Genomic DNA, 27,604 nt, shown 5'->3' with positions numbered 1-27,604 from the left:
TCACTGGACAACTGTTGTAGCATTTAAATTAGCAAATTATAGATCTGGTTGATCTATAATTTGCTAAGCCATTGTTAATTGTGATTTGTTGAATAAGCCAACATTGTTTTCACACACCTCATTAAGTCAAATTATGGTTTATAATAACAGGGAAGTTTGTGTGTGTGTGTCATACAATAATGTCTATATTTACTTGGCACACTAGACCAAATAGAAAATACTATCTTTAGAAAATACTATCAGACTGTAATCAAATTTAATCAGACTTCATTGAAGTATATTACTTTTAACATTGCTGCAAAATATAAATGTCCAATCATAAATGAAAAAGTATATGAAGAAGGAGAACATTAAATGATCCATCATGTCTCAGGCTGCTTCATACCATGAAACAAATCTGTGAAAACTGCTTAAATTGCTTGTCAGATATTTGCATGATACACTCAAGTGCAAATTATTCAACCACATTTTAGTTTTGTGTACTTTATGTACTCAGTTCATGTGGTCAGTTCATTGTGACCATTAAAAAAATAGATTAATTGTATAAGCCATGTTTAAATAAACTATAGAGAAGTATTATGACATTCTGTTACAGGAGATTGCTATGCAGATTGGATTGGTTTCTATAAGTCTTTCTTAACAGTACTTGCTATTGTGAAGCTTGTTCTTTGTGGTGATGAGTCATTGCCCACAACTGGTTCCCCATATAATGAAAACTACCCACATGAAATGATTGAGCAGTCTCACAAGAGAGATCAAATTATTTCTCTTAATAGGAGTCTTCCTATGAGATAACATGAGAACATCAGTGTGTCCGAAATGTACCCTATTGACCTAATATTCTGTTTCTATGTGGAATGGAAAGTCAGCATTTCATTCTTGTGGCTCTTTATAAGCACAAGAACGTAAGCACATTCTTGTGCTTACAAAGGTATTACTAACTACACACATGGTTTTCTGGAGTTATTCTTGAATTCCAAATAAAGATGGGGAATTATTGTTCTTTTTGCACAAGGCACAAATGACCAGGTTCAAGTTACCATACTTTGGACACACTCTGCAAATGTCTAGCTCTCTGAACAAGTCTATAATGTTGGTAAAGGTAGAAAGAAAGAGAAGAAGAGGACGTCAGCAGCAATTACAGAGTCAGCGGGTGCATAATTGGAAGATCTGAAGGATCATTTTGGCCACAGATCATCCTGGAGAAAGTTTATGTAGCCTCCAAACACAATCAAAATCTACCAAACCATTTCCTTTTCCTGTCATATTTGGCTTTCTGCATCAGTGCTAATTTCCAAGGTTTCAGTCCAAGGAGACTTTTTAAAGATTCTCTCTGCTTCTTATTTTGCCATTTCACATCAGAGAAAGATTAAAATATAGTATAAACAGCTCGATATTTCAATACCTGCCAGAAAAAGATTTCAAAACATGTTTTTTTTCTTTTTTCATATATACAATATTTTCGTGAATATTTGTGTTTACAATACTGTCTTAATGGTTTGGTAATATTTAATCAAAAGCTCAAAAATTTCACTGAAATAATAAAAGACTTTATTATTTATTATACTTTTTTTTTCAAATCAGCTGGTTGAATTGTTGAGATTTCAATAATTCTCAGTGAGGCTTATGCTCAGGTAAGTCATTCACTTTTATTTTAACTTGTTGGCTGAAAGTATACAACATGTGAAAGGGCTGACATTAATTAGCAAGGCAGGAGACCAGCTGTTTCAGGTTTCTTCTGTAAATAGCAATTATCAAAGTCTACCAAGCAACCTGCAAGCATTATTTAATTAGAAGGGTTAGAAGAAGAACCCTAGAGTTTTAATCATTGAAGATATATGTAAATCTTTGACCCTTTGAATTACAATAGGCAGTCAATTGTGTGTGAAACTTCACTGTTGATTGCAATATATGAGTTCACTGCCAAGTTAAGCTAAAAAGTTGAAATAAGGAATAAGTATCAGATCAGTGATTTATGTCAAGCACAAGTTTGAAGATTGACGAATTAAGCTAAAATGTAGTGCTTAATGTCTGCTGTGACAATTCTGTGGTTAGTATATGGTTCTCTGTGTTTTTCTCTTAGTCATATAGGATTAAGATATGAGACTGACCTTTTTAATGCTTCCCAAAAAGCTCATGATCTTTTAAAAGAGAAAGATATTACAACAGGTCTGATTATAATCACCATATTGAAATAGGGATTTAATGATAGCTCTCAGCATGTTTCACTTTGAGCAGTCTTGGGTGGGCACTGGAGAATTGAGGTTTAGCATCATCTGAAAGGCCACATGATCTGAATCTCCTCCCACATGAACCAGTTAGTCAATTAAATCCCAAAACTGCTTTGGAATATTTGATAAGCTAGGTTAATTAGAAAACTGTCTTTCACCAGATTACTGATTCTGAGAAAGGATCTGCAGGCTGTTAAACAGTCCATTAGATCCCTTGTTACAACTCTCTCATGTCCATCAGCCTGTTTGCCATGTCAGCCTGTGCATTACTCTGCACATAGCAGTCACATGGTAACAGCCTATTCATCACCTCAACTCTGCCTCCCTGTGGGCCTGGGCAGTCACTCAGTTTGCAAAGTTAGATCAATGGTTGAATGGTTGATCAATGGCTCACTGAGTAGATATGCAATAATATAGTAGCAACATGAATATGTTCAGAAAATGGTAATACAATAGTGAAAAGATATTGGGTGCAGTTATCAACTAAAGCTGCTGTTCTAAACGGACCTTACTTAAGCAATCCCAAAAGTACCAATATGAAGATAGGGTTTCATTGAGATTGAGATCTATTTATCCCTAAGTCTTTAATATTCAGATATTTCTACATGAAATCAATTATTGACATGCAAATTTGTTCTAAGGATTGCTGCTGATGTGGAGTATATGCAAAATAATCCAATGAAAAATGAAAACCTAACAAGGCATTTAGAAATGGAGCGGATGGAAAAACAAGCTGAAATGCAATTATAAGAATTTTTTAAAATGTGAACTACTTTGCTTTTAAAGATGAAAGTGTAGAAAGAGCTACTATCTGCATTTTTCAAAAGTTTAGTGATCCACAATTGCAGGAGATTTGAGGAATACTGAACCAGATATTTGGCTGATTTTAGTTTTATTTGTTATTTTATAGATTATTTGTTTACAGATTACCTAAATGTAGGCTAATTTGATAGCTGAAAATGATTATTTGATTTTAAATACTGTGGAAGATGGTGGGCTTATTGAGTCAGCTAGATGCATTATTAGAAGAAAAAAAACAGCTGATTGTCTTGTAAGGCTTTAAAAAATGGCTTTCAGAGCAAATATTTTATTCATTGCTATCAAAATAGTAATCAGAAGTAGTTGTGCTTTTAAAATGATGAGAGAGGATTTCACAATTGTTTCCTGCATTTAGCTGAAAATAAATTGGTGTTTATCTTGTTACCTAACCATAATTTGTCCCTCCACATCTAATAAAGCAAAATAGGCTTAGAATATTTGAGCTTTCAATCCAATTCATTGAACTTTTCTGTAGAGATATACTCACCTTCAGTGTCATGCTTTCCTAACTGATTTTGTTTTTGGAGAAGGCAGACATCCTGTTTCCAATTTCCTCCTTTTCTGTCTTGGTTTAAGGCTGCAGTCTTGTGCACAGTTTACTTAAATTCCCTTAAAGTCAGGAAGATTAACATCTGAGCAGGGTGGATAAAAATCAATGATTTTTTTTAAAAAAAATAAAAAAAATCAGATTTTTTTTATTTAAATCGGATTTTTTTGATTTTTATTGAATTTATTTTAATAAAAAACTTTTGGGGTAAAAATATATCGTAAGATAGTTTTCTATTTAAGATACATAAATAATTTAGTTTATTCAGCATGAAATGAAGCTTAGTTATGTAGCACAAGACTATATTCTGCAACACTGGGACTATCGGTGAGTCAACAGCGGGTCAAAGGAGTAGCAGAAATGACAGTTGCTCTTTAAAAATTATGATTTAAATCGAGTTGATTTAAATCAAGTCTTTTTACTAGTGATTTAAATTATGATTTAAATCATGATTTAAATCGACTTGATTTAAATCAAATCCACCCTGCATCTGAATAAATTAAGACTCAAGTATTGTAATATGTTAGAACAGTTTTATCTTATGAAATACAGAAGGCCCTTTTGGGGGAGGGGGGAATCTGACATTATTGTTCCTGAAAAAGAGTTATAGTTCTTTTTCTTCTTTCTCTTTTCTCTTCAAAGGAAAATTAGACAAAGAATGGATTCATTTGCATGAGTCACATGTGTACTCTGGATATGTACTGTATCCAGATTTCTGGATTTGCATGATATACTGAATCATCCACTAAGTGCGTAGACTAGATTGGGAACTTGGACATAGCTAATTTCTAGTCATGTGATCAGTGTTTCTGACTGGCCTAGGTTTAGAGAATTTCACAGCTGAATGGAATTTCAAGTTGGGTATCTGCAATCTTAGGCCAATCCTCTCATCCAGGTGACATCTGAAACCATTGAGAACCCCCAACCTAATGTTATCCATCAATGATAATTTCCAGCTAAATTTACAATTGTGGCTAAAAGCATGATTTTGTCGAATAATAATGTGTTCTTCCATTAGAAAAAATTACTTCCCTGTTTCATCTATAAATTGGGAAACAGATGTTTTCCAAATCCACTAAGCCTGTTCTAAAAATGATTTACAGAATAATCCTACAGAAATAGCCATAGTAACTGCTGCAATTTAAGAGCTCCATGGAGTGAAACTCTCACCTTGCCTACCAGATTCTCAGGAGATGTACTGAGAGACAAGATTTGTTGCTATGCTTCAACTGAGAAAAGTCTTTGTTTGGACCTTGCTCACAAGTCCTTACTCTTAAATCAAGGGGGATAAGTATATTTGAAGGAATGTTGATTATTTCGGCATATAGTCAAAGGCGTTTATGAATTAAAAAAGAAATTGAAAAAAAAAACTTGTTCCTCTGTTTCATTAAAAAAATGTCATTGTATTCCTTGGCAGGTATATTTTTCCAGACAGTGAAACCCTCTGCAGTCATTATGGGATACAGTTTCAGCCCAAATGGCCAAGCTCACGAACTCTTGCGTTCCCAGGATATTATGTTTTTGTGACATCAGGTGCAATTTCATTGCAGAGCAATTAAACAATAATGACATGTCATTCTGCTTCTGACACCTATGATAACACAGATCACACAAACTTATCAATGTTTCAGAACCAGAAGAGTTTTCCAAAGATTTCCAGGATGCTTCTGTGAACATGTTTTAGAGCATAGGTACAGGTTGCTTCTGAAAGTCTTTATGGACAAATTACAAATTACATTAAAGTGTGTAGAATAAAGTCTTGATCATTTTTGTTTTATTTTTAAACAACAGTTCAGGACAAATCTGATATAATGCTTTTCAAAGAGTTAACAATTTCATTAATGGATTGTTAGACTAAGAAGTTCATATTTGTTTCGTGGAAAGAGAACAAGAACTATTAACCCTTTGCCTCTCACTAGTCTGATTCCACATGCATTATTTCCACTGGAAAGAAAACTAGTTATTATCTTAATAGGGCTTTGCTTTACCAGTCTTCTCAAGACATTTAAAAATCTTTTGATGAAAAGAAGTAACAGAGAGAAAGCAAGAAGTTCAACCTGAATATCAGGTTATGCTTAAGATTTGAGAATTAAATTTATATTGCAAATTAATCCTGTTATTCATAAAGCCAATGTTATCTACCTTTTGAATATGTAAGATGTATTTCGATGTACTAGGCTACCAAGAGCACAAACCTAAAAATACTTTCTGTGCTTGCTCAGGTTGAATGGTGAATATCATACTAACAATTTACTCTTTGTTACGTTGAAATTCTACATCTTTGGAGAAAGGTATGGAAAAACCTTTGATATAGTGATAATCTGGTTTAGTGTAATGAACAGACATGATCAGTGTGGCACTACACTTGAGGACTTGGTTAAAAAAGAAAGGCGTCCTCATTTTTAAAATTTTTGCTGTAGATACATTAGGATTCAGCCATTAACATTGAGCCATTTAGTTTCCTGCTGTGTTAACTTACTGTCTCACTAATTTCACTTGATCTACTGTATATTTACTGTATATTTACTGTCTCCTTTCACTAATTTCACTTGATCTACTGTATATCAGTTAATATATTTGCCATAACAAAAATATTTAAGTATCAAATATAAATCTTTGTTGGTATTTGTATGAACTTGCAAGATTGCTGTATCCTTTAAGTGATTATAGAAGGCTGGCAGTTGTGGCTGATCTTTTGGTGACTCCATATGCCTACACAATTTGTGGTATATAAACCACATCAATACTGTCAATACACATAAATAAGTACTGGTTCTAGAGTCAGTCTTCCACATTAGTCATATTTATTGTGCTAATGGAAGATTTCTGGATTCTATAGCTTTAGTTTTCTGCCTCTGTTATCTATGCTGTGGATAAATAGTGCTTATTTAAATGCCACATAACCCCTTTGATGTGGTAGAAAAGGCTTGCATCAGCCAAACAAGTGTACTTCTAAGAATCACGCTAGGAATGCGTCTGTGTCAGTTCTTGCCACAAAGTCAAATCATTCTGAGACTAAGTTAAATCTATCTTCCTGGCTGAAAATGCAGTGACAGAGAATAAGCGCAGGCCCAAGAGAAGATTTGATATATTATATCCAGAATAAAAATAACAAAAAGATATAATATGACTTATGGAGGACAAAATTGAAAACTTTGAAATGGAAGGAAATATATGTTTGCAGGGGAAGAGATGAAGAAATAAGATTATCATGACTGGAAAAAGAAAAAAGAAGATTGAAACAATGTGATTAAAAATAAAACAATGTACAGGTGGATTGTAGTAATAAAAAGGAGGTTTTTACAGAAATTAAGAATGTTAAAAGGAATTTATAAACATATTTAAAGATATGTTTGAAGCAAGAATTACGTGTTAATGTTAAATTGGTATGAAAAAGGATAAAGATAAATATGGTTAATTTAAAATATTAAAAGGAATTTATAAATATATTTAAAGGTATATTTTAAGCAAGAACCATGTCTCAATGTTAAATTGTTATGAAAAAGGGTAAGGATAAATATGATTAACTTAAAATAAACAATGTATAGATGGATTGAAAGAACAAAGAAAGGATTAAGTAGGGATAGTTAAACACAGCACACTCTGATTGTGCTGTGTTTAACAGCCAAAAAATAAAAATAGATATGCTGTGTAACAGCCAGAAAACAAAAATGACTATACTGTGTTTAACAGCCAAACAAAATGGATAGGCTGTGTAACAGCAAAAACATAAAAGGATATGCTGTGTAGTAGCCAAAAAACAAAATGAGCATGCTGTGTCTCAACAGCCAAACAAAAATGGTTATTTAATTTAATTTAATTTAATTTCGAATTTATATACCGCCCTTCTCCCTGAGGACTCAGGGCGGTGTACAGCCAAGATAAAAAACATAGAATACAAATATTAAAACATTTAAAAATAAATATAAAATTTGGCCCAAAAAATTAAAAATCACAGACTAATTAAAAGAATTTAAAAATTTTAAAAATTTCTTCTTAAGCCAACCCGGCTTGCTGAAAAAGATAGGTTTTCAGGGAACGACGGAAGGCATTGAGGTCCTGGATTCTTCTTATCTCCGGGGGCAACTGATTCCAGAGGGTGGGAGCTCCCACAGAGAAAGCCCTCCCCCTGGGGGCCACCAGCCTACATTGTTTGGCTGATGGCACCCTGAGGAGGCCCTCTCTGTGGGAGCGCACGGGTCGATGGGAGGTCATCGGTAGCAGCAGGCGGTCTCGGAGATAGCTAGGCCCTATGCCATGGAGCGCTTTAAAGGTGATAACCAACACCTTGAAGCGCACCCGGAAGACCACCGGGAGCCAGTGCAGCTCGCGCAGGAGTGGTGTTACATGGGAGCGCCATGTTGCTCCCATCACTACCCGCGCTGCTGCATTCTGGACCAGCTGGAGCCTCCGGGTGCTCTTCAAGGGGAGCCCCATGTAGAGAGCGTTACAGTAGTCAAGGCGAGAGGTGACGAGGGCGTGAGTGACTGTGCACAGGGAATCCCGATTATGCTGTATAACAGCCAAAATAAAAATGATATGCTGTGTACCGGCCAAAAGGCAAAAATGAGTATGCTGTGTTTAACAGCCAAAAATAAAATGGTTATGCTGTGTTTAACAGCCAGGAAATAAAACTTTGTTGGTTTAACAACAAAGATGAAGATAAAGATGTTGGATTTTATAACAAAATAAAATGAGGTGGGATAGCCAAATAAGGAGTATGTTGAGATTAATAGTTAAAATGAAATGAATTAGTTAGGTTTAATAACAGAAATAAAGACTATAAATGTTGAGTTCATTAGTAAAAATAAAATGATTATGTTGGAATTAATTACTTTATGAATGTTTATAATAATTGTGATGATCTATATTGTTAAAATATAGCCATTTAAGCAAATGAAAGAGAAAAATGGAATTATAATTGATTAGGATTTAAGATTTAAGTAACGGGTTTTTGCGGATAATGGCATAGTTAAATAGATAAAATTGAGGGAAATAACTGAGTAAAATATTAAGTTGTGTTAATTGAAAATTAAGATTTGTTAGTGATTTGTATTAATTTGTGACCGGATCAAAAGCTTTGTTTTGAAAAAATGTGTTTTATGTTTATGTTATAAAAAAATAATAAAAACCGTAAAAAAAAGAAAGAAAAGAAAATGTAGTGACAGCAAAACACAGGGCTGAAGGTATAGTTTTGTTCTTTTTTGAACTAAAGTAGTGTTAGGACTGATTGACCTGAGACAGTCTTTACTGTCTATAGGAAACCAAAGCATAAAAATACAGATCCATGAAAATTTTCCATCCATTGAAAGAAAAGAAACATTATGTTATGTCCCTGTGGTTAGGAGCTCAGCAATGATTAATTTCAAGTTACACTAGCACAAAGGAAGCTATGACCCTTCCCTTTTTAGCCTTCCTGGCCTAGGATTTAAAAATAAAGACACCCTCCAATTAAGTGATAATTTAGCCTCAGAAGATTATCTCTACAGCTTCTGTAATTTTGCAGTCTTGCAGGAAATTGAGACTTCAGAAAGGACTTAAGTCTAAAGACAGCAATAAGCATGGTGGACCTAAGCCTTCTTAAGCCCTCAATTGTCCAAGACAAGGCCTAGACAACAGTTCTACTAATGAAAGTTCTAAACTTGTGGCTTCCTGCACTGAGCTCTCCAAGGTACTGACTATTTTTTAGTTTTGTCAGAGCCAAATCTTCAGTTATTGGTTGTATACATAATATGTGTAGGTCAAGAAGGAAGACTAAATGTTGTGTGAAGAGTTAAGACCCGTAGCTACCGAAGTTAAGGAAGTTAGTTTTAGCTCAAATAACTCTGTACTTCTTTGGAGCTAAACTAACTTTCCCTAGCCAACTAGATTATGCAAACAAGAATGAGAGGATAAATCTTTTTTTATTACTGGAATGTATTTGAAGTCACTTCCATTAGTCCATATAAGTGGAAACTTTGCAGTTTGGGTTAATAGATGCTTTCAGGTCAGATAATCGGGCATTAATTGGATTGCTGGGAGAGGCCACTATAAATTAATTCAACTGACATACTATGCCATGGGCTAGATTCATATAGTGCCTCTAACTAGATCAGAAAGAAATATAGCTGTGTTCACACAATATGCTGAGCTCAGTTACTTTTAATCTTAATTAGTTTTTTTATGGGTTAGCATGTTCTGTGAACCTAGCACATTTAATTTATAATTCAATATATTGTGTTGCCATAGAGAAGTTCAAGATGTTTTGTACATTCAATGCGAGTTTAGCATAATATGTCATTCAACTATGCTATAAATCGAAATGTTTGAAATCAAATCTTGCTATGGGCTACCTAGCATTATCATTGTCTGGCATGTTGTATGAACTTGGACCAATGGTTACATTATGCATTTTGCGATCAATGGTTATGCAATCAATAATACTTCAGGTACAAGTGCATAAGATATAAGATATTGATACAAAGTAAAGCTTCTCTAATCATGTCTTCACTGTTCCTGCTTTGATTTTTTCCATTGGTGTATGGGCATAGGCGAACCGTTTTGAAAATGAACAAGTTAGGTCAAGGGATTAGTCTTTCCTCACTCTACATGTAGAGGCTATAATGCAGATTAATTTTGTTGTTGAGTTTTATCCCACCTTTCCACACTCACTAAAACTTTGTAACCCAAGTACACTATAGCTGAAATGATAATAAATGTGGTCATCTCTGCATTTTGGGAATGAAGAAGACTTCAGAAAAGCTGTTTTAAAACTGCTTCAAAATCTTCACATGAACATGGCCATAGCATCCTAAACCCATTTCAATTTCTAGATTTTACCACCTGGGCTTTCTTATATATCCATAATTTAAAATGTATTATGTACATAAATGTGATCATACATGTATGCACTAGATCAGGGATCCTCAATCTTTGGGTCACAGCCCTCTACCGGGCCTTGAGTCGTTTGGAACCAGGCTGCGGAAGTGGCATACACACATGTATGCATGCACATCCCACTCACACATGCAGTGGGTGAGAGCGTGCACACACGCTCATTTCTGTGAGTGGACCCATTTCACAAATGCAGTTGTGCACACACAGAACCATCCCCTCCTCCCCACCCCCGGCAGTCCCCAAAGCCAAAAATGTCATGGAACTCTGCACTACGTTTCTAGCAATTTTGTTTCAGTATTAGCTTTATTGTGATGCTTCAGTAAAAAGCAAGTTATTGAAAATTTAATTTGAGAGGATTTTCTTTTTCTTTTTTCTTATTTTGGGGTGTTGCTTAACTTTAATAGGTATATAGATTAAACATTTATCTATCCTGTGACTAAATGTTTGGCCAAATATATATTTGGCCAAACATTTGGCCTATATATTATGAATGTGCTGTATGTCATTTGCTATGACCACACACTGAGTTAAGCATGCAGAAAATGTGTGGTCAGCAGGAAAGGGAGAGTCTTTCAGAAAGGGTGATACAACCTTCAACTTTATAAGAACACATTTTGTTCTAACAAAGTTCAGCAGTTTCAGTGAGTCAGTATTTCCAGATCCCTAAGAAACTTTTCTGCTTCATATATGTCTCTCAAGATACATGGAGAGGCACTGTCTTGTATGGGGGATGAGTCTGCCAACAACTGTATTTGATGCTTCCTTGAAATTCTCTGGTGGTTCTGAGGCTGTAGTTTTTAGTAGGTAGGTGATCTGTCTTAAATTGTGGGTGAACCAAGCTGGATTGTTATTCCATGAAGTAGAAAATGTCCAATATAGGAATTGTTGGAATGCCATTTAATTCTATGCCAGCTCTGATATAATTCACCTTGATTCTCGGGAACATGGATTCTGTCCATAAATTACATTTTTTTAAAAAAATTATTGTTACAGCTGATTCTCTAAATGTATTATAATCAAGAAAGAGGTCATGCTGAATCTGGGTTTTGGGAAAGTGTATGGTAAATTATAGTTCATAGTAAATATTTCTTTTGCAGATGCAACTTTTGGATAAATTCCCTGTTGAAGGAGGCCAAAAAGATCCCAAACAGAGAATCATCCCATTTCTTCCAGGTAATACCTTAGTGACTATTTAAGTATTCTGACCGATAGCATTAAAATCACTAGGAAAAAATGGAAAATTCTGCTTCAGGTAGAGATTAAATTTTAGGCAGGTTGTTTGATGCAATGCTAATTCCTAAGTTGCTGTATAAATTGAAATATAGAGCAGAATATAAAACCAGATCTACCATATGTTTTATTTAGTTGGGATGGTGATTTTTAAGCTTGGCTTGGGGCTGATTCAGTGCGCAAAAAGAAAGCTATGTTTACAACCCATTTACAGGATTTTATGTAGTTAGTAGTCAGGAGAAACATTTTGAAATTATGGTTATTAGTTCAGTGAAACATCTCTACAGCAAAAAAGTACACATCAAATGCACTTTTCATGATATTCAAAGTAGTGTTTTAAAATGGAAAAGTATTTAAATCTATAGTCTATGTTTAAAATAGTGTATATACTGTAATTCTATAAGTTTGAAACAATCATGTGAATTCCAAAAACATGTCAGATCAGAGAGAAATAATAGGACATTATAATTGTAGATTAAACTAAAGAAGGTTTCTTTCTAGATGTTGCAGGTCTCCCAACTTATGACTCTATGGCAAATGATGATGATTGAAATTGTATTTTAAAGTAACTGGAAAGCCTTGTCTAAAACAATGCCAAACTGGAGAGAAACTGGAGAGAAAAAGGCCTGGAAAGCATCTGGGTCAATAATGTGAATTCATATTAGCAGGTTTTGTGGAAATTACCCACATCAAATTCCCATTGTGGGATAGAATCCATGCAATAGTTCAACTGATTCCAAGCAGATATCAAAGGTAATTGGAAATGTCTTCCGGTGGCAAAACCCCCCACACACATTAAAACTGAATCAAATTAAATTTATTTATGATCAGTGGTCAGCAAGGTGAAAATATGACTATATTTTGTACAAAGCAGTGCATTGGTTATATAAAATCCGAAATGGAAGATTTAAGAAAATGGGAAAAATGAAAAATTGGACAAGATACAATGGAACAATATTAAAAAATTAAATAAAATTGAAATTAAGTAAAGGTATATAAAAGATAAGAAGGAAAAAAACTTAATGTCCGCACTCCATTTTATGCCTTTTTATCAAAATTGCTTTAGATAGAAATTTAGCAACTCTGTTGGTGCTGGTGGGGTTCAATTAGCAAATTAGAAATTAACCAGCTGTCTCTAGTTACAGATTTGGGTTTTTTTTTTTTTTGTTAGAAAAATTAAAGGTATGTCTGCATGTAAATCAGCATAGAAATGACACTGGATAAATACATGTGATGGGGCACAATATCACTTAATGAATGGCATCCTACTATGCCTCCCATTTAGAATTGCTGAGGATAAGACTCTAAAATGAACCATAGAAAATTGTGCTGCCAAACAAGATTGAATAAGTAGTTTGCAGCTATAAAAGATATCCAATTTGGAAGTGACTACTGAAGTATTAAAACTAAAGGATGCAACTGATAAGGGTATAGTTTCTTTTGGCCCTCCTTTCATTATTTTATTATTGCTGCATTGCTGTGATTTAACATGAATATATTCTTTTAATTACTGGGTATAGTTTCTTTTGGCCCTCCCTTCATTGTTTTATTATTCTTGCATTGCTGTGATTTAACATGCATATATCCTTTTAATTACTTATGCACAAAGGAAGCTGATGTGTACCTGAGAGTTTCAGTGGTTCAACAATAATATACAATAATAACAACAACAATAATACTATTCTCCTTTATTTCTTTCTTAATTTGCTGTGTAAAGAAGTATATGTTAATGCAGGTTGCTTCATTAAGAGTGGTTTCATCTGTCTCTACATAATGTCCCTAGAACTTTATTAATTTCAACAGCTTATCATTAACTACTGGTATATATAACAATTGAGACCATATTTCTCTTGTTTTATTAGGTATTAGATGCAGGATGATAACTTATGTTGGATGCAGTATGACTTACTTTGACTCACTGTAGTGAATACATGTGGATTTGAAGCTCATTAAAAGATTAACTTTTTATTTTAACTCAAGGGTAAGAACAAGTTATACCAGGGGGGTTGGAGAGAGAATGAAAGAAGCATGTAGAAACACAAAGGCTCACGAAAGCTTGTCTCAAACTACTTTGTCTTCAGGAAAAGCAGGAATAGCTAGTAGCTTCTAGACAAACAGAGCTTCAGTGCAATCCAGTATTTATGCTGCGTAAGAAGTAAAGCCCTATGTCATTCCTAAGGTATTAATTCATTAATACCCATTTTTTAAAACGGGCAGCAAATTTCCTGGGCAAGTGTTGAAAATTGCTCTTCTGGAATTCCCATTCTTACTACTTTTAGTTTCCCAATAGGGAAACTATCTACATATCTTCTACCAATTATTATTGCTGCATTCTAGTATATCTTCAATAGACATTAATTAATGCTTATTTTTGACAAAATGTTTACTCTTGTCACCATCATCCTGACTGACTCCAGCTGAGTTACCCATTTCTCCTTATCTAAAGCTGTTTACTTGGCAAGCGTGTTTCCTTCTGCCCTTCACAGACTGTTATCTCAGTGTTGAACATCTGCTTTGCTCGTCAAAGGTTCCAATTTCAATTTTCAGCATCTCCATGGAGAACTAGGAAAGGTTCCAGTTGGAAACTTGGAAAGTTGCTTCTATTTAGTGGCTGGGTATACACAACAGATTGGATGAAAGTTGTGGCTAGCTAGGTTTGCAAATCTAGTGCAGTTTGTTTACGATTCTTTCTATTTTATATAACTAGGCAATTGGGTTAATCACTGTGCTGATATTATGAATATAACCTGTTTTAAAAACATTGGGATAGATGGATCACAGGTCTGCTCAGCACAAGTCAGCTTCTTCAAAGTAGTTTGGATTTTAGAACAAGCACCAATCCCCAAACCAAATGGATAATTTAAACAAGATAGTCAGAGGAATACAATTCAAAGCCCATTGATAACACACATGTTCTTTTTACAAACTGGTTGTTTTTAGTGGGAAGGAGGACTGAGAGTCCATAATATGCATACACTCTATAAATCTACAATATTTTCTACTTTTCATTTCTAGACTTTTGGCTTTTGGTTAGCAACTCAGTGTAAGGAAAATCTTATTTTGCGGGCTGTAACTGATTAGCTTGTAGTTCAAAATCTCTATAGAAAATCAGGTTCTGCCTGGGCCTAGGGGGCACACAGGTATACTTGCCATACACCTTTCTGTGCTTTCTTTATGGCAAATAGAATTGTTGTATGCATATGCACACCAGCATTTCCTGCAACAAACACTTGAAAGGGTTATTTGCAAGTCTTGTGATCAAACAAGTATGTCAGGGACTGCCAACATTGTTCATTCTTGGCTTATCCTTTGGGTGGAAGTTGCTAAACAAACTCTCTGTCTGTGGTTTGTTTGTCATTACAAATACAGCAGTGTTATTATAAACAAGCCATCTTTTCTTTTGATTTACGACCCTGAATGTTTACAAGAGGAACCATCCTGTAATTCAGTTATGAATGTATGACCAAAAAAATCCTGGAAGATAGCCTTTCAAGCTTCCCTTAATACTGGAACTAGCAGAAGTTAAATTGGAAATGATAAGTTTACTCAAGTTTGCTAAGATAGAATACTAAAGCATTCTGACTTATTGTGTAAATTGTATAAATAAATAAACAATATTTTTTTCATTTTATTTTTAAAGTTCAGTATCTAGTCTGTAGAAGTTTGCTTTATAGAATTCTTGAGAAATTCAGCTTCATCCCAGTGCTGTTACATATACATAAGACAATTGATTGTCATAGATGCATCCAATATTATATGAGATCAGGTTACCACAAAGTGAGAGTGGTGAATTGCTTGCAATATTTAAAATACTGTTGGACTAGTAATAGCTATCATACAATAAGCCAGAAGGTAGACAGCCAGTCTCCTATACTTGTAAGTCTTCCACAAACAATTGCAAACTGGCTGTTCAATATGTTTTGCTTTTAGAATAATGAAAATAATTATGATAGATTACAACACATAATGTTATGATTTGTGCAGTCACTGTTCTTGGTTAAAATGAAGAGCTAAATATTATTCCTGTAATTATTCTGGATCTCCAATAAAACAGCTACCTGATGACTTAGGAACAAATACTTCTGTATATATATATATATATATATATATATATATATATATATATATATATATATATATATATATATATATATTAATTTGATTTATATGCCGCCCTTCTCCGGAGACTCAGGGCGGCTTACAATGCGTTAAGCAATAGCCTTCATTCTTTTGTATATTTTATACAAAGTCAGCTTATTGCCCCCACAAACTGGGTCCTCATTTCACCTACCTTAGAAAGGATGGAAGGCTGAGTCAACCTTGAGCCTTGGAGAGATTCGAACCAGCAGAAATTGCAGGCAGCTGTGTTAATAACAGGGTGCACTAAACCCCTGTACTATCAAGGCTCATATTCTACTTATAAAGCTGTCTACCATAGTTCATGGCTCTACGTACCAAATGAAATCTTTTCATTGTTTCCTTCTCTTTTCCTTCAGTTTTTTTAATTTCCATTTTCATTTCCGTAATAGTCATTAGCTATTTTTTTTTCTGTCACAAAGGTCCCATGGAAACTTCCCAGCAGGCAAAACTGTACTATGACTTGGTTCTTCTCCTTCCTCAGTGATAGGACTTATAATTATGGTGCTGAATGAAGACCGGAATATTTCAGGGTATTATTTCTGAATACTCAATGTTTCCATGGAATTTTAAAGCCATTGAATTTGAAATCAATTGCAATTTAAACATGAAGTTTAAAAAAACACTAAAAGTTTGATACCTATGTCTGGAGAAATTTCTATTAATGTTGACTGGTTACTTATTTATTTCTTATAAGCAATTATACCAGCAACTCTGGAAAGTATAAAAAGCATTAATATGCCATATACTATAATTTGTGTAGCATCGTCACCTACAACAAAGTCTGCTGTAACAAAATGGCATTTGGATCCATACAAAATGTACCAGCACAGGAGCTTGTTACATAATTTGGGGACTATGACTGAGAAGCCACCTTGAGTGGAAAGAATCTTAAGAAGACACTATATAGGATCAAGCACAACAAGCACAGTCATGTTAGTAAGACAGACTATGATATATTCTGGTGCCACATTATAAAAGGCTTTGTAATTAATAACTGGCACTCTGAATTAGTCCCAGGAAACCAATGATAATCAGTGCAGTGTCAAATGGTGGACCTCCCCTCCTTACATGTTGCATTTATATTAGTTTTAGCTTTTGCCTGCCTTCTTAAGGAACTCTCATATACCGTGTCTCCCTGAAAATAAGACCCTGTCTTATATTTTTTTGAACCCCGAAATCAAGTGCTTGGCCTTATTTTCGGGGAGGTCTTATTATTTTGGGGCGCGTGGAGCAAGATGGTGTTCCTCTTGCTGTCTTACCTGATTTCCAGCTCTATGTTTAAATATTTTCAAGGAGGGCTTATTTTAGGAGGGAGGCTTATTTTAGCGCACGTGCTCAAAAGCCTGATTGGGTTTATTATCAGGGGATGTCTTATTTTGGGGGAAACAGGGTAGACTATATTGTAATAGTCCAATTGTGTGGCTATGCTGGGCTGAGTTACATCCATCATAGCTTCAGGCTCAGGTTGGACCTTAACTGGTATGTCACTCTAAGCTGGATAAAAACTTTCTGGTCATAGCATCCACTTGTAGTTCAATCAGGAAACATGAAACCAGGATGGTTTCCAAATTTCTGACCTATTCTTTCATGCAGAGTACAGTTCTTTCTTAAGCAGCCATTAGAACTGAGTTTTCTAGAGACCAAATTGTTTACTGATGAGCAGCACGTATATCTTTTCACTATTCAACCTGAACTTCTTTTCCACATTCCATCTGTGGTAGCCACCAGCCGCTATTTCACAACTTTTATAACATATTCAGTTAGACCTGGGGTGGCAATGTATAATCCAGTAGTATCAGCATACTGATTAGACCTTACCTCAAGCCAATGGATTGCCCAGTGCTTTCATATAGCAATAGCACTTAGACTTATATAGTGCTTCACAGTGCTTTACAGCCCTCTCTAAGCAGTTTTACAGTCAGCATATTGCCCCCAACAATCTAGGTCCTAATTTTACTGACCTAGGAAGGATGGAAGTTTGAGTCAAGCTTGAGCCGCTCAGAATCGAACTCCTGGAGTGAGCAGTGAGTTAGCCTGCAGTACTGCATTCTAACTAGTGGTTATGGACATAAGGAGAATACGACTGAACCCTCCTGCATTCTACATTGGAGCAATCATGTGCTGTGATTCCTCCTGAGGCATAGCAGCTGGAACTATCCACTCAGCTTTTGCTCTCCACCTTCAACCATTGCAGATGGTCTAGAAAGATACCATAGTCTAAGGTATTGTATTCTGTACAGAGAGATGCCTTCTTAAAGAAAGATATACAACTTCCTCTTTCCAAACAAGTGATATCACACTTTCCCTCAGAGAGACATGAACTCCCTTCTGAAAATAGCCTCATAAATCTCCTGCCCAGTTACCTGAAGGAGCCAGGATAGGCATGCGTATACTCCACAGGTGTGGAGCTCATGCTATGGAGCATTCCTAAGGTTCCCTAAGCTCAAAGGAATCCCAGGTCTTAATGTAAGATGTTACCCTCTTTTATCTCATGTGGCGCTCACTAACTAGTATATAGTCAGTGTATACCAGAGCTGTCATGGCCTGTGGGCTGGATGTGTCATGCGCTGGCCATGGCCACGCCCAGTTTAGCAAAGGGAGAAAAAGTTGCAATAAGTCACATGATGCCGCCGTGACAATGTATGTTTGAAATCCCTGGTGTAAATAATTCAGTGGTGGGTAAGTAGAACCCTACCTTTACTACCGGTTCACAATGGGAACACGCACAGGTGCTAGCTTTGTTTGCTCGTGCGTGCTTCTGCACATGCACAGATCATCCATTATGATGGGTGGGTGGACAGAACTGGGAGCAACCCACCACTGAAATAATTGTACTATGCAAGTCTCTAATTTTTAGCTGTTAGTAACACATGTAAATAAAGACAAGAGATTTGAAAGGTGAGGCTTTGAGGAGGAGGAAACAACCTTTAAAGATCGTTCCCTAAATTGCATTGTGAGTATAGTAAGAGTTAGCAGAGAGGAAACTGATCAGGAGTAAACAGGACAGAGCTATGATGAACCCAATAACCTGTATTCCACATTTCCTTGCACTATACCATCAGATTTTCCAAATGAAATGAAATGCCTTACACTGGCAGTGGTTAACTCATAATTCTGGATGATCTCCAGATTCCATGGAAACATTAATTACTCAGAAACATTTTCCCCCGTACCTATATGTTTGCCTCAGTTTTGTCTATGCTCCACCCAAATTCCTGCAACTGACAACAGCAATAGGCGAGGACTGCTATGACGCTGGGAACTGCCCTAGTTTAAACAAGTCTGCAAGAACCTGAATAACTGCAAAGAATCTTTTTTCCTTCTTCAAGACGTGCCTGGATTTTGCTTCGTCTCTCATTCACAGGAAAAGCAAACTTCTAGCCAATGAACTGCATCTCAGGTGGATATGCATTATATATACTTTTTTAAAAAAAATAGGAAAAATATAGCAATTCAGGCAAGACACGTGGGCAGTCTTTAGTTACACAAGGAGCTTTTCAAATGTTATCTGCATGGCAACATTATCTAGATGGTATAAATAGTTATCTGAATGCTACCTTTTCTCCTGAGATTGGATTGTGGTGTTTTTCAGGTTTCATATCAGCTAATCCCTTGCTGATAGAACCGAATGGGGAGTTATTAAAATACTTTTATCTTTTGATAAATAGTGCAGATAGTGCCAGAGCATTTCTTTTCCTCCATTAATGTATAATTAATATTTTAAGGAGAGAAAGTTTTCAGTTATTTCAAACTTTATAAAAGATTCAACATTTCCAAAACAGACTATTTCAGGTTAACTTCTAAAGTACTAAATATAATTTCTGCATTTCCCAGACATAGTGGAAAACCATTTATTGTGCATTCCTAGGTACAAAGTTTGTCTCATTGGGTTGGTAGAGTACTGTTCTGTCCATGACTTTCACTTTCCATTTTTTTCCCTCAGGTAGCTACCATAGTCTGTAAAAGAAGGGTTGGAAATGATGTAGGGGATCAACCAGTTTCTCTGCTTCAAGCCTTCTTTCTGCATTAACCCAATAATCTTTCAGAATACAAGCCTAGACAAGTTTATACACAAGTCAGCTATCCTGAGTTCAAGGTGTTAGTGTAGTCTTAGTTACACATTGACTGGCTATGAGAGGAATATAGACGTTTCTACTCTTAATGTTACATTGGCAAATTTTACAATGTGGCACTCTTAAGATAGGGTAGTGCCTAAGATAGTGGCAAGCATTGCAGTAAAGTTTGTTATTAAGATGAAAATCATATACTAACTTTAGACAGTTTCTGTTGTCTCTGCTCAGAAATTAATACATAGTTCCAACATGTATTTTATATTTCATGGATTATTTATTGAAATATTCTGTTATTAACTATGGGTTATTATAATGCTTCCATATCAAGAGAATTTCAAAATGGAATGCAAGAAGAAAAATGTTAAACATATAAATCTTATAAAGTTAATATCTCAGTATTTAAATATATAAAATGAAGAAAGAGAAAGTGTGTTGTGTTTAAATTAATATTAAATATTTATATAAGAATGTTCCTGGTTGAAATAACAGTAGTCTTGAATTAGATCCAATTCAGTATGAAGAGATTTGGACATATTTGCCAGTATGATTTGTTGAGTGGTTTTGACTGAATAGGTCTGGACTGATTGGAAGGTTGAATATTCACATAGATTTAATGGATAAATGTTGATCAAACGTTAAAAATATACCGCAATTGACATCTTGCAAAAACCTGTAGAAATAGTGTCATGGAGAAGACCCCCTTTTAATAATGGGCCACTAGTAATGTGAAAGTTGTGCTACAATCAGCAAAAGGTATCTTAGTTGACCACATGCTGTATGTTTTTAGTAATCATGCATAGGAAGATGCCACTTGCCAAGTACTGTAACTCCAATTTAATCAGGGCTATATGCCAAGTATATGGTAATTATATGCTAATTTGAAGTAGGATATTATTTGCATGTCCAGGACCCATCAATATTTTGATTGCTGCATTTTTGGTTCAGACCAAAACCAAAAGTAGTTCCACATACATGCATATATACATGCATGCATGCATGCATGCATGCATGCATGCATAGATATGCCATATTTCTTTCAGATCTTCTGTGCAACACTCCCTTATTGCTAACAGGGTCCATTTGTGCCAAAATTGTGACATTTGGAGTTCAAAATTGATTGGGAGGAACAGCATCTTCTGGGATCTAGACCTTTTGTGAAAGGCTTTCCTGGAAGCTGCTAGCACAAAATATATATAATTTCATAGAACTGTTCAGAGAATTCCACAAGAGTTCTGTCAGTTTGTCTCCTGAATAAAATATTTGGAAAGGTTGTTTAAATATTGATTATGTGTTGGTGTCAATAGATAGATTTTATCCACAATCATCTGCTCCTAACTGGTCCTTGGGATGTTCCAATAGTGTCCTCATCACCACTCCAATTGTGTCCATCTCTCTTGTTGCTCTTTGTCTTCATCACTTTCTACCTTTCCCAGCATTCTCCAGAAAGTTAGTCTTTGCATAATGTATCTGAAGTAGGATAATGTGATGCCTTAGTTTATGAGGAAAATGCATATTATATTAGAAGTAAATGGCTACACTTGTTCTGCCCCAGCTCCAGATTTCCGAGGATATTGACACACACACATGGTCCTTATCAAATTTATTAATTAGCAAGAATAAACCAAAGTCCAGCAAAGGTTGGCAACCAGCCCAGAAAACAAGATACGATAAGACTTTTCCAAAAATGCTCTGATGATAATTACAAGTTGTTTCCAGCAAGAAACTTACTAACGGCATGTGACTTAAATAGGCTAAGGGAGTGACCAATTATCCTAAAGCCTTACTCTCGAGGAGACCTCCTCCTCCTGAGTATCCACTCCTGCCTTTTGGCAGCCCTGTGTGCTCGAGCATTGAGGAGAGGCTCCTCCACTTCGCTCTCTCCACTTGAAGGAGCCTCTGGAGTTTCTGAAGGCCCTGGCTGAGTCTCTGCCTCTGGCACCACATCCTCTTCGGCCTCCTCACTGTCCGACGCGAGCGCTGGCTGCGCAGGCTGCTGGCGCAACACCAAACCAGCCTCCTCGTCGTCGGGATCAACCACGATATGCGCAGGCTGGATTGGCATTTTGTGATGCCAAAATGTCTGAATGTAAAATGAGATAGGAGTAGCTGGGTAGAACTTTCTTTGTCCAAAGATATTTTTAGAACTTGGCTTTTGTACAGTGATAGGATTAGGTTATTGTTGAAATGTCACAGAAAAAAAATGTTTGTGATGCTACTGTATTATGTAGCCTTGAGGCTTGTGGTTCACGAAAGAGATAGTTTAAACCAGGGGTGGGGAACTATGGCCCTTTTATGACTTGGGGACTTCAAATCCCAGAATTCTCAAGCCAGCCATGCTCAGGAGTTGAAGTCCACAAGTTATAAATGGCCCATAGTTCCTCACCTCTGGTTTAGGCAAATGGAATGAAAGAAATCTAAACTGCTCAGTTTCTTCCAACATGAATAACAGAAGAGACAGAAGTGTTTGTTCTCATTTTAAGAGCTAAGGCTCTCTAGGTGTTAATATTGCAATTTCTTATCAAAGGCAATGTAATCTAATGAAGATAAGATGGATTCTTCAAAAGAGCTAAATTTAAACACTGAGATTGTGGGAAGATTTGTTTTGCTGCCAACAGCATTGCTCTTTCTTTCAGCACCTAGAAAAATGGGGAAAGGCGTCATATGACAAGTCAGTCACAGTTAAACTCCCTAGGAACTTTTGTAGCTCTTATTATGTTAATGAATGTTGTTCATCTACAATAGGAAGCCATGTTCATAAACTGGTTCGTCTACAGTTCTTTCTATTATATTTTTATATTTCTTTTCTAATGACTTTTATCATTGACTTAGGTATGTTTTTTTTAACACATAAAGTTTTTAAAAAGCATGAACTATAATTGGAGAGAATTTGCATCCCAAATTCTGGAAAAGGTGCAAAAAATGCAGTCTATCATATAAATGATGGTTAAACAATTCCATTAAATGATATAATGGAACAGATGAAATGCATGCTACTGAATTTTTCAATGGCCTCATGACATAATGAAATTATTATAACAAGAGGATTAATAATTTGATTAATATTTTATACTTCATAAAGAGAATTTGCTGATAAAAGCCAGTAGGCTATTCTTATTATCTTAGTTCTGCCTAGAATTGTCTTCTTTATTGAAGAAACTTTAGAAACATCACTTATTACACTAGGAAGTAAGTGAATTAGTGAATCTGAAAACATAATTTGCTATTTCATCATTAACTGCCCTGAAATGCTTGGGACAAATTTAAGGCTTTGGGGTTTGCCTTTGAATGGTTAAATGATTTAGAGCCTTGTTATTTATTGTTAATACCTTAAAGTTAGTCCTTCTTCTCTTCCTTCACTAAACAATTGGATCTCCACTTGATGTATATCTTTTAGTGATTTGTGGCTTTGTTCTAAAAAAAAGTCATATAAATAGATATAAAACTTTAAGTGATCACAGGCAGAGATCAGCATATAAAGAAAAAAAATCACTATTTTTTATTTAGCATCTGAACACTGATTCCAGTTTTCACTAGGTTACTTTTAGCAAATAGTGCCACAGAAAGTTGACAATAAAAGAAGATTAAAGCTACATCTGTGGAGGTCTCTATAGGTTTGTAGAGATAAAATTAAATAATGTGGTCATCCTTCAACTTTGCAAAACTTTTTTCAAATAGGGCTGTTATAAAACTGAAGAAGTAATTAATGTAGGGTGGGCAATGTAGCAATTTAGCTGATGAGTCATTGGCTAAAATTAAGGGGAATATTTCCACAATGTTAACTATAATGCTAGTTCACTCTCTCCTGCAATCAACAATTCTTTGTATCCATCCTCCAGTTTAGATCCTTATATGGTTTCTTTAAATGTACTAGGTTAATAGACATCTTCATGTTTATAAACTAGCAGGGGAGTATTATGGGCTCATGGAAGAGTGAAACATTCACAGATGTAGACTCTTTAAATATAGTTACAAAATAATAATCTTTAAAAGTGACATAAAAGAGTCTTATTTTCTTTAGGTAGCATCTCTAAATGAGCAGGCCCTTTCTTAAAAGTATTATTCTAAAAAAGTCAAATCTTTACCTGTAATCATGATTGAATTGTTCCTTGCAAATTGTAGTACACGAGATATATTTGTAAATTTATCTATATTACACCATCAGTTTTCTAATTTTTTAATGATAACAAAATCACACTAAGAATTCTTACTCTATGCAGACATAACTTTTGAAAAAATAACTCGTAATGGAAATAGCACATATAGCTATAGCGTAGTGAAAGCATTTGTTAGACTCCTGAAGATTTTTGAATATTAACCATTTTTATAAGCAGACTTTTAAGCGTTTGTTCTAAGAGTGATAAGAGCCCTACTAACTGCTCTAGTAATTTTTAAGTATCAAACCCACTTTAAAGTTTTTAAGTTTTTAAGAAATCCTTTTGGTGTGCTAAAATATTTTTTCGCAGTTTGATAGAAACACCATCAAGATAAGTAAAAGACAAATGTTTTTACCAAGGATGCACTACAATTGGGTGGCAGCTAATTAAGAGATTTCCTTTCTCTAACAACAACATTTGAGGATTTGCTCAAGCAATACACATTTTTCACAGCATGCAGCAATATATTGGTACTTCTCTCACTTTGCTTGCATGGTAGCAGTCTGCTTTTGTTCAGTGGAGGTAGATATTCAGGGTTGCAGAAAGGGTGTTTTCTGGGAACAAAATTATATTAATTGGTGGGAAATTTATTTCTTGCCCATTACAAAAAGTGATATGTAACATTTTAAGTTAAGAACATTTTAAGAAAAAGAAAGCCTTGACTACATTTACTTTTTACTTTACTTTTTAATAGTGTCATATCCTCCAGTTTTCCAGGATTTAGCTTCTGTCAATCACTGGTGTTTTCATGAAGCTTTCTTCCTACTAGAGTGTTTTAAAGAGAAAAAGGCCTTACTGAGAGTATTCTGTGTACTCCAGATTTGGATATTTGAAATTTGAGTGAATACACAGATTGCTATGCATGCATTCTATTAATGGGTTACATTCCTGAATAAAGGTACATATGCTTTCTCTTTAATGTACTTTTCAGGATCGAAGTCATGATAAGTAGTACTGCTGCAGCAATAAAAGTTATTTTATCCGTGCTTCAGGGTGCCTTCAACTTTCTCCTGTTCCTTATGATCACATGGTTTTGGTACAGTGGAACTCTTTGACTGTCAAGGAAACTAGATCTGGATCTTAGACAGAAAAAGAATAAATTAAAGCAAGATGCTTGCTGCGAAAGTTACTTTTTTACAACTGAACTTTCTTTGGTATACATATCAAAACTATTAAACAAAAATATATGAAATGATTAAAAATGGTAGTAGTAATAACAATAGAAATAGTATAATTATATTACTACATAAGCAATATCTGACAATCTGAGTGAGAATCTCCATAGATACATAAGCAATAGGTCTAAAGTAGTTCTTAATTTAGGAAAATTAAAACATGAGTGCTAGAGTCTTGTATCACCAAGGCTTTTCCCTCCAAGTCTTATTCTTTTATTTGTAATCTGGTGAATTCATTCTTTCTTTCTTTCTTTCTTTCTTTCTTTCTTTCTTTCTTTCTCTCTCTCTCTCTCTCTCTCTCTCTCTCTCTCCCTCCCTCCCTCCCTCCCTCCCTCCTTCCCTCCCTCCCTTCCTTATCATGTTTCATGATTTTGTTTTATTTTCAGAATTAAACCAGAGGATATTTGAGACATTTGTCTCTAAACAATGAGGGGGGAGTAACATTGTACTGTGAAGCCCACCCTCAACTGTTGCATCGGCCATTTGGTACATAACCTTTACATACACTTCCCAATTCTATAACAAATCAGTGCATATATAATTCTAGTCATTTTAGTTTCTTAGACATTTGTCTCCAGATGGGCACGAGGTCAATACAGCTCAGTGTCATCAAACTAACTGTCTTATAATTGTCATAACAAAGGTTCAGATGGGTCAAAAAATGGGGGGAAGGAGTCCAGTCAAGATGAACTTTATTGATTTTCATATATATCACAGGATTTTTTATTCATTAGAGATAGAACACAAGCCTACAGAAACAGAGCACTGTTAATTTAAAAATACTTTTCCAAGCTAATGCCTTTTTAATATGTTGAAACTGAAACATTCATAATTCACAAGTCTTGGCTGAAAATTCCCCAAATATCTGAGAAACCTGCTTTCACGTTATGTTTAAAATTATTCATGCTTCTATTTTATATCCACTATATATTGGTATCTCATTGGGGAGACCAGATACTTTAATTATTTCCTTTTGTTTCAGGCAGTAGAAAAAGTCCTGCTGACCTAGGAAAATAACCTTCTCCAAAAGGCTTTCTTGTCTACAATCTCCTTTCAAAATAGCTGAGTACTGCAACATTAAGCATGAACAGCCTATTATGATTCATTTCCAGTCTTCTTCTTGGCTGAATATACAGTTGGTATTTATACAAGAAAAGTCTGATTTGATTTGGCTTAATCATTATAACTTGTGAACAATTTTATGGCTTAGTCGTATATATGAACCAGGACATCATGGCTTGTTCAACAAACCATGATCTCGCAGAAATTCTGAAGCTAGTTACCAACTGTCAAATTCTTACACATTTCTCAGATCCTGCTTAGATGTGTTGATTGAGATGTTGCCCTTGTGTAAAATAAGTCAAACAGTCCACAAGAAAGAACGATTCAGGTTTTTGATTCATGAAATACCCCATATTCCTCTATTGTAGCTCATTGCTCATCAGACCAGGCTACTGATTGCAAAAAAAGGAAGAAACAGAAAATTAAATTTGACTATTATGCATACTAGTAAGGACGCGTTGACTCAGTGGCTAAGATGCTGAGCTTGTCAGTCGAAAGGTTGTCAGTTCAGTGGTTCGAATCCCTAGTGCCACATAATGGGCTGACCTCCCATTATTTGTCCCAGCTTCTGCCAACTAGCAGTTCAAAAGCACATAAAAAATGCAAGTACAAAAATAGGGACCACCTTTGGTGGGAAGGTAACGGCATTTATTCATGCCGGTCACATGACCACGGAGACGTCTTCAGACAGTGCTAGCTCTTCGGCTTTGAAACGGAAATGAGCACCGTCCCCTAGAGTTGGGAACGACTAGCACATATGTGCGAGGGAAACCTTTACTTTTTATTATGCATACTATCTTAAATTGTACATTCCTGGCATTGTGAATTGTATATAATATATGGATAGTGTAAATAGTGACAGTTCAGTCTAAATAAAAGATTTCTCCAGCTACCAAGATTCATAATCTCTGGGAGCAGCTGGGCCAGGAAAGACAGAAAGCTGCCCTTTCTGTTAACTGCTACCATTTTGCTGAACCATTTGGGGAATTCTAGGGTTGTACCACCGAGATTTGGCAGCAAAGTCTTCCACTGAAGAACATACCACTTCCCCAGGAAGTGCTATTTTTCTGGTTGACAGCTCTTACTATGAGGAAATTCCTGCTAAGAAAGACTGCAATCTACTTCCTATCATTTCAGTCCATTGATTCTGATTGCCTTCTGGGACAAGAGACAAGGGCATATGACAACCCTTTAGATGTCTAAAGACTTCCAGCATTTTGTCCTTCAATATGGAGTGAGAAAATTATGTGATCTGAATTCTATATACTGTATATATTTTGTAACTATATCTCAAAAT

The 27,604-nt window shown here is 35.3% G+C and overlaps 1 protein-coding gene across 2 annotated transcripts in view; it reads left to right on the top strand.

Moving 5' to 3' along the window:
• Nucleotides 1-27,604, top strand: part of SH3PXD2A (SH3 and PX domains 2A) — a 251,693-nt gene that overhangs the window by 58,062 nt on the left and 166,027 nt on the right. Inside the window, exon 3 of one of the 2 annotated variants that reach the window (XM_070945171.1) lies at nucleotides 11,571-11,646. In XM_070945171.1, coding sequence (XP_070801272.1) covers nucleotides 11,571-11,646 — 76 coding nt within the window. Of the gene's footprint in view, nucleotides 1-11,570; nucleotides 11,647-27,604 lie in introns of those variants that run through there. The other variant, XM_070945169.1, reaches the window with a different exon arrangement.

Source organism: Pituophis catenifer, unplaced genomic scaffold (genome assembly GCF_029215685.1).
Source record: "Pituophis catenifer annectens isolate HBS135680 unplaced genomic scaffold, rPitCat1.0.hap2 SCAF_6, whole genome shotgun sequence".
Taxonomy (NCBI): Eukaryota; Metazoa; Chordata; class Lepidosauria; order Squamata; family Colubridae; genus Pituophis; species Pituophis catenifer.
Note: the sequence above shows the minus strand (reverse complement) of the source record. Positions and strands in the feature narration are given on the sequence as shown.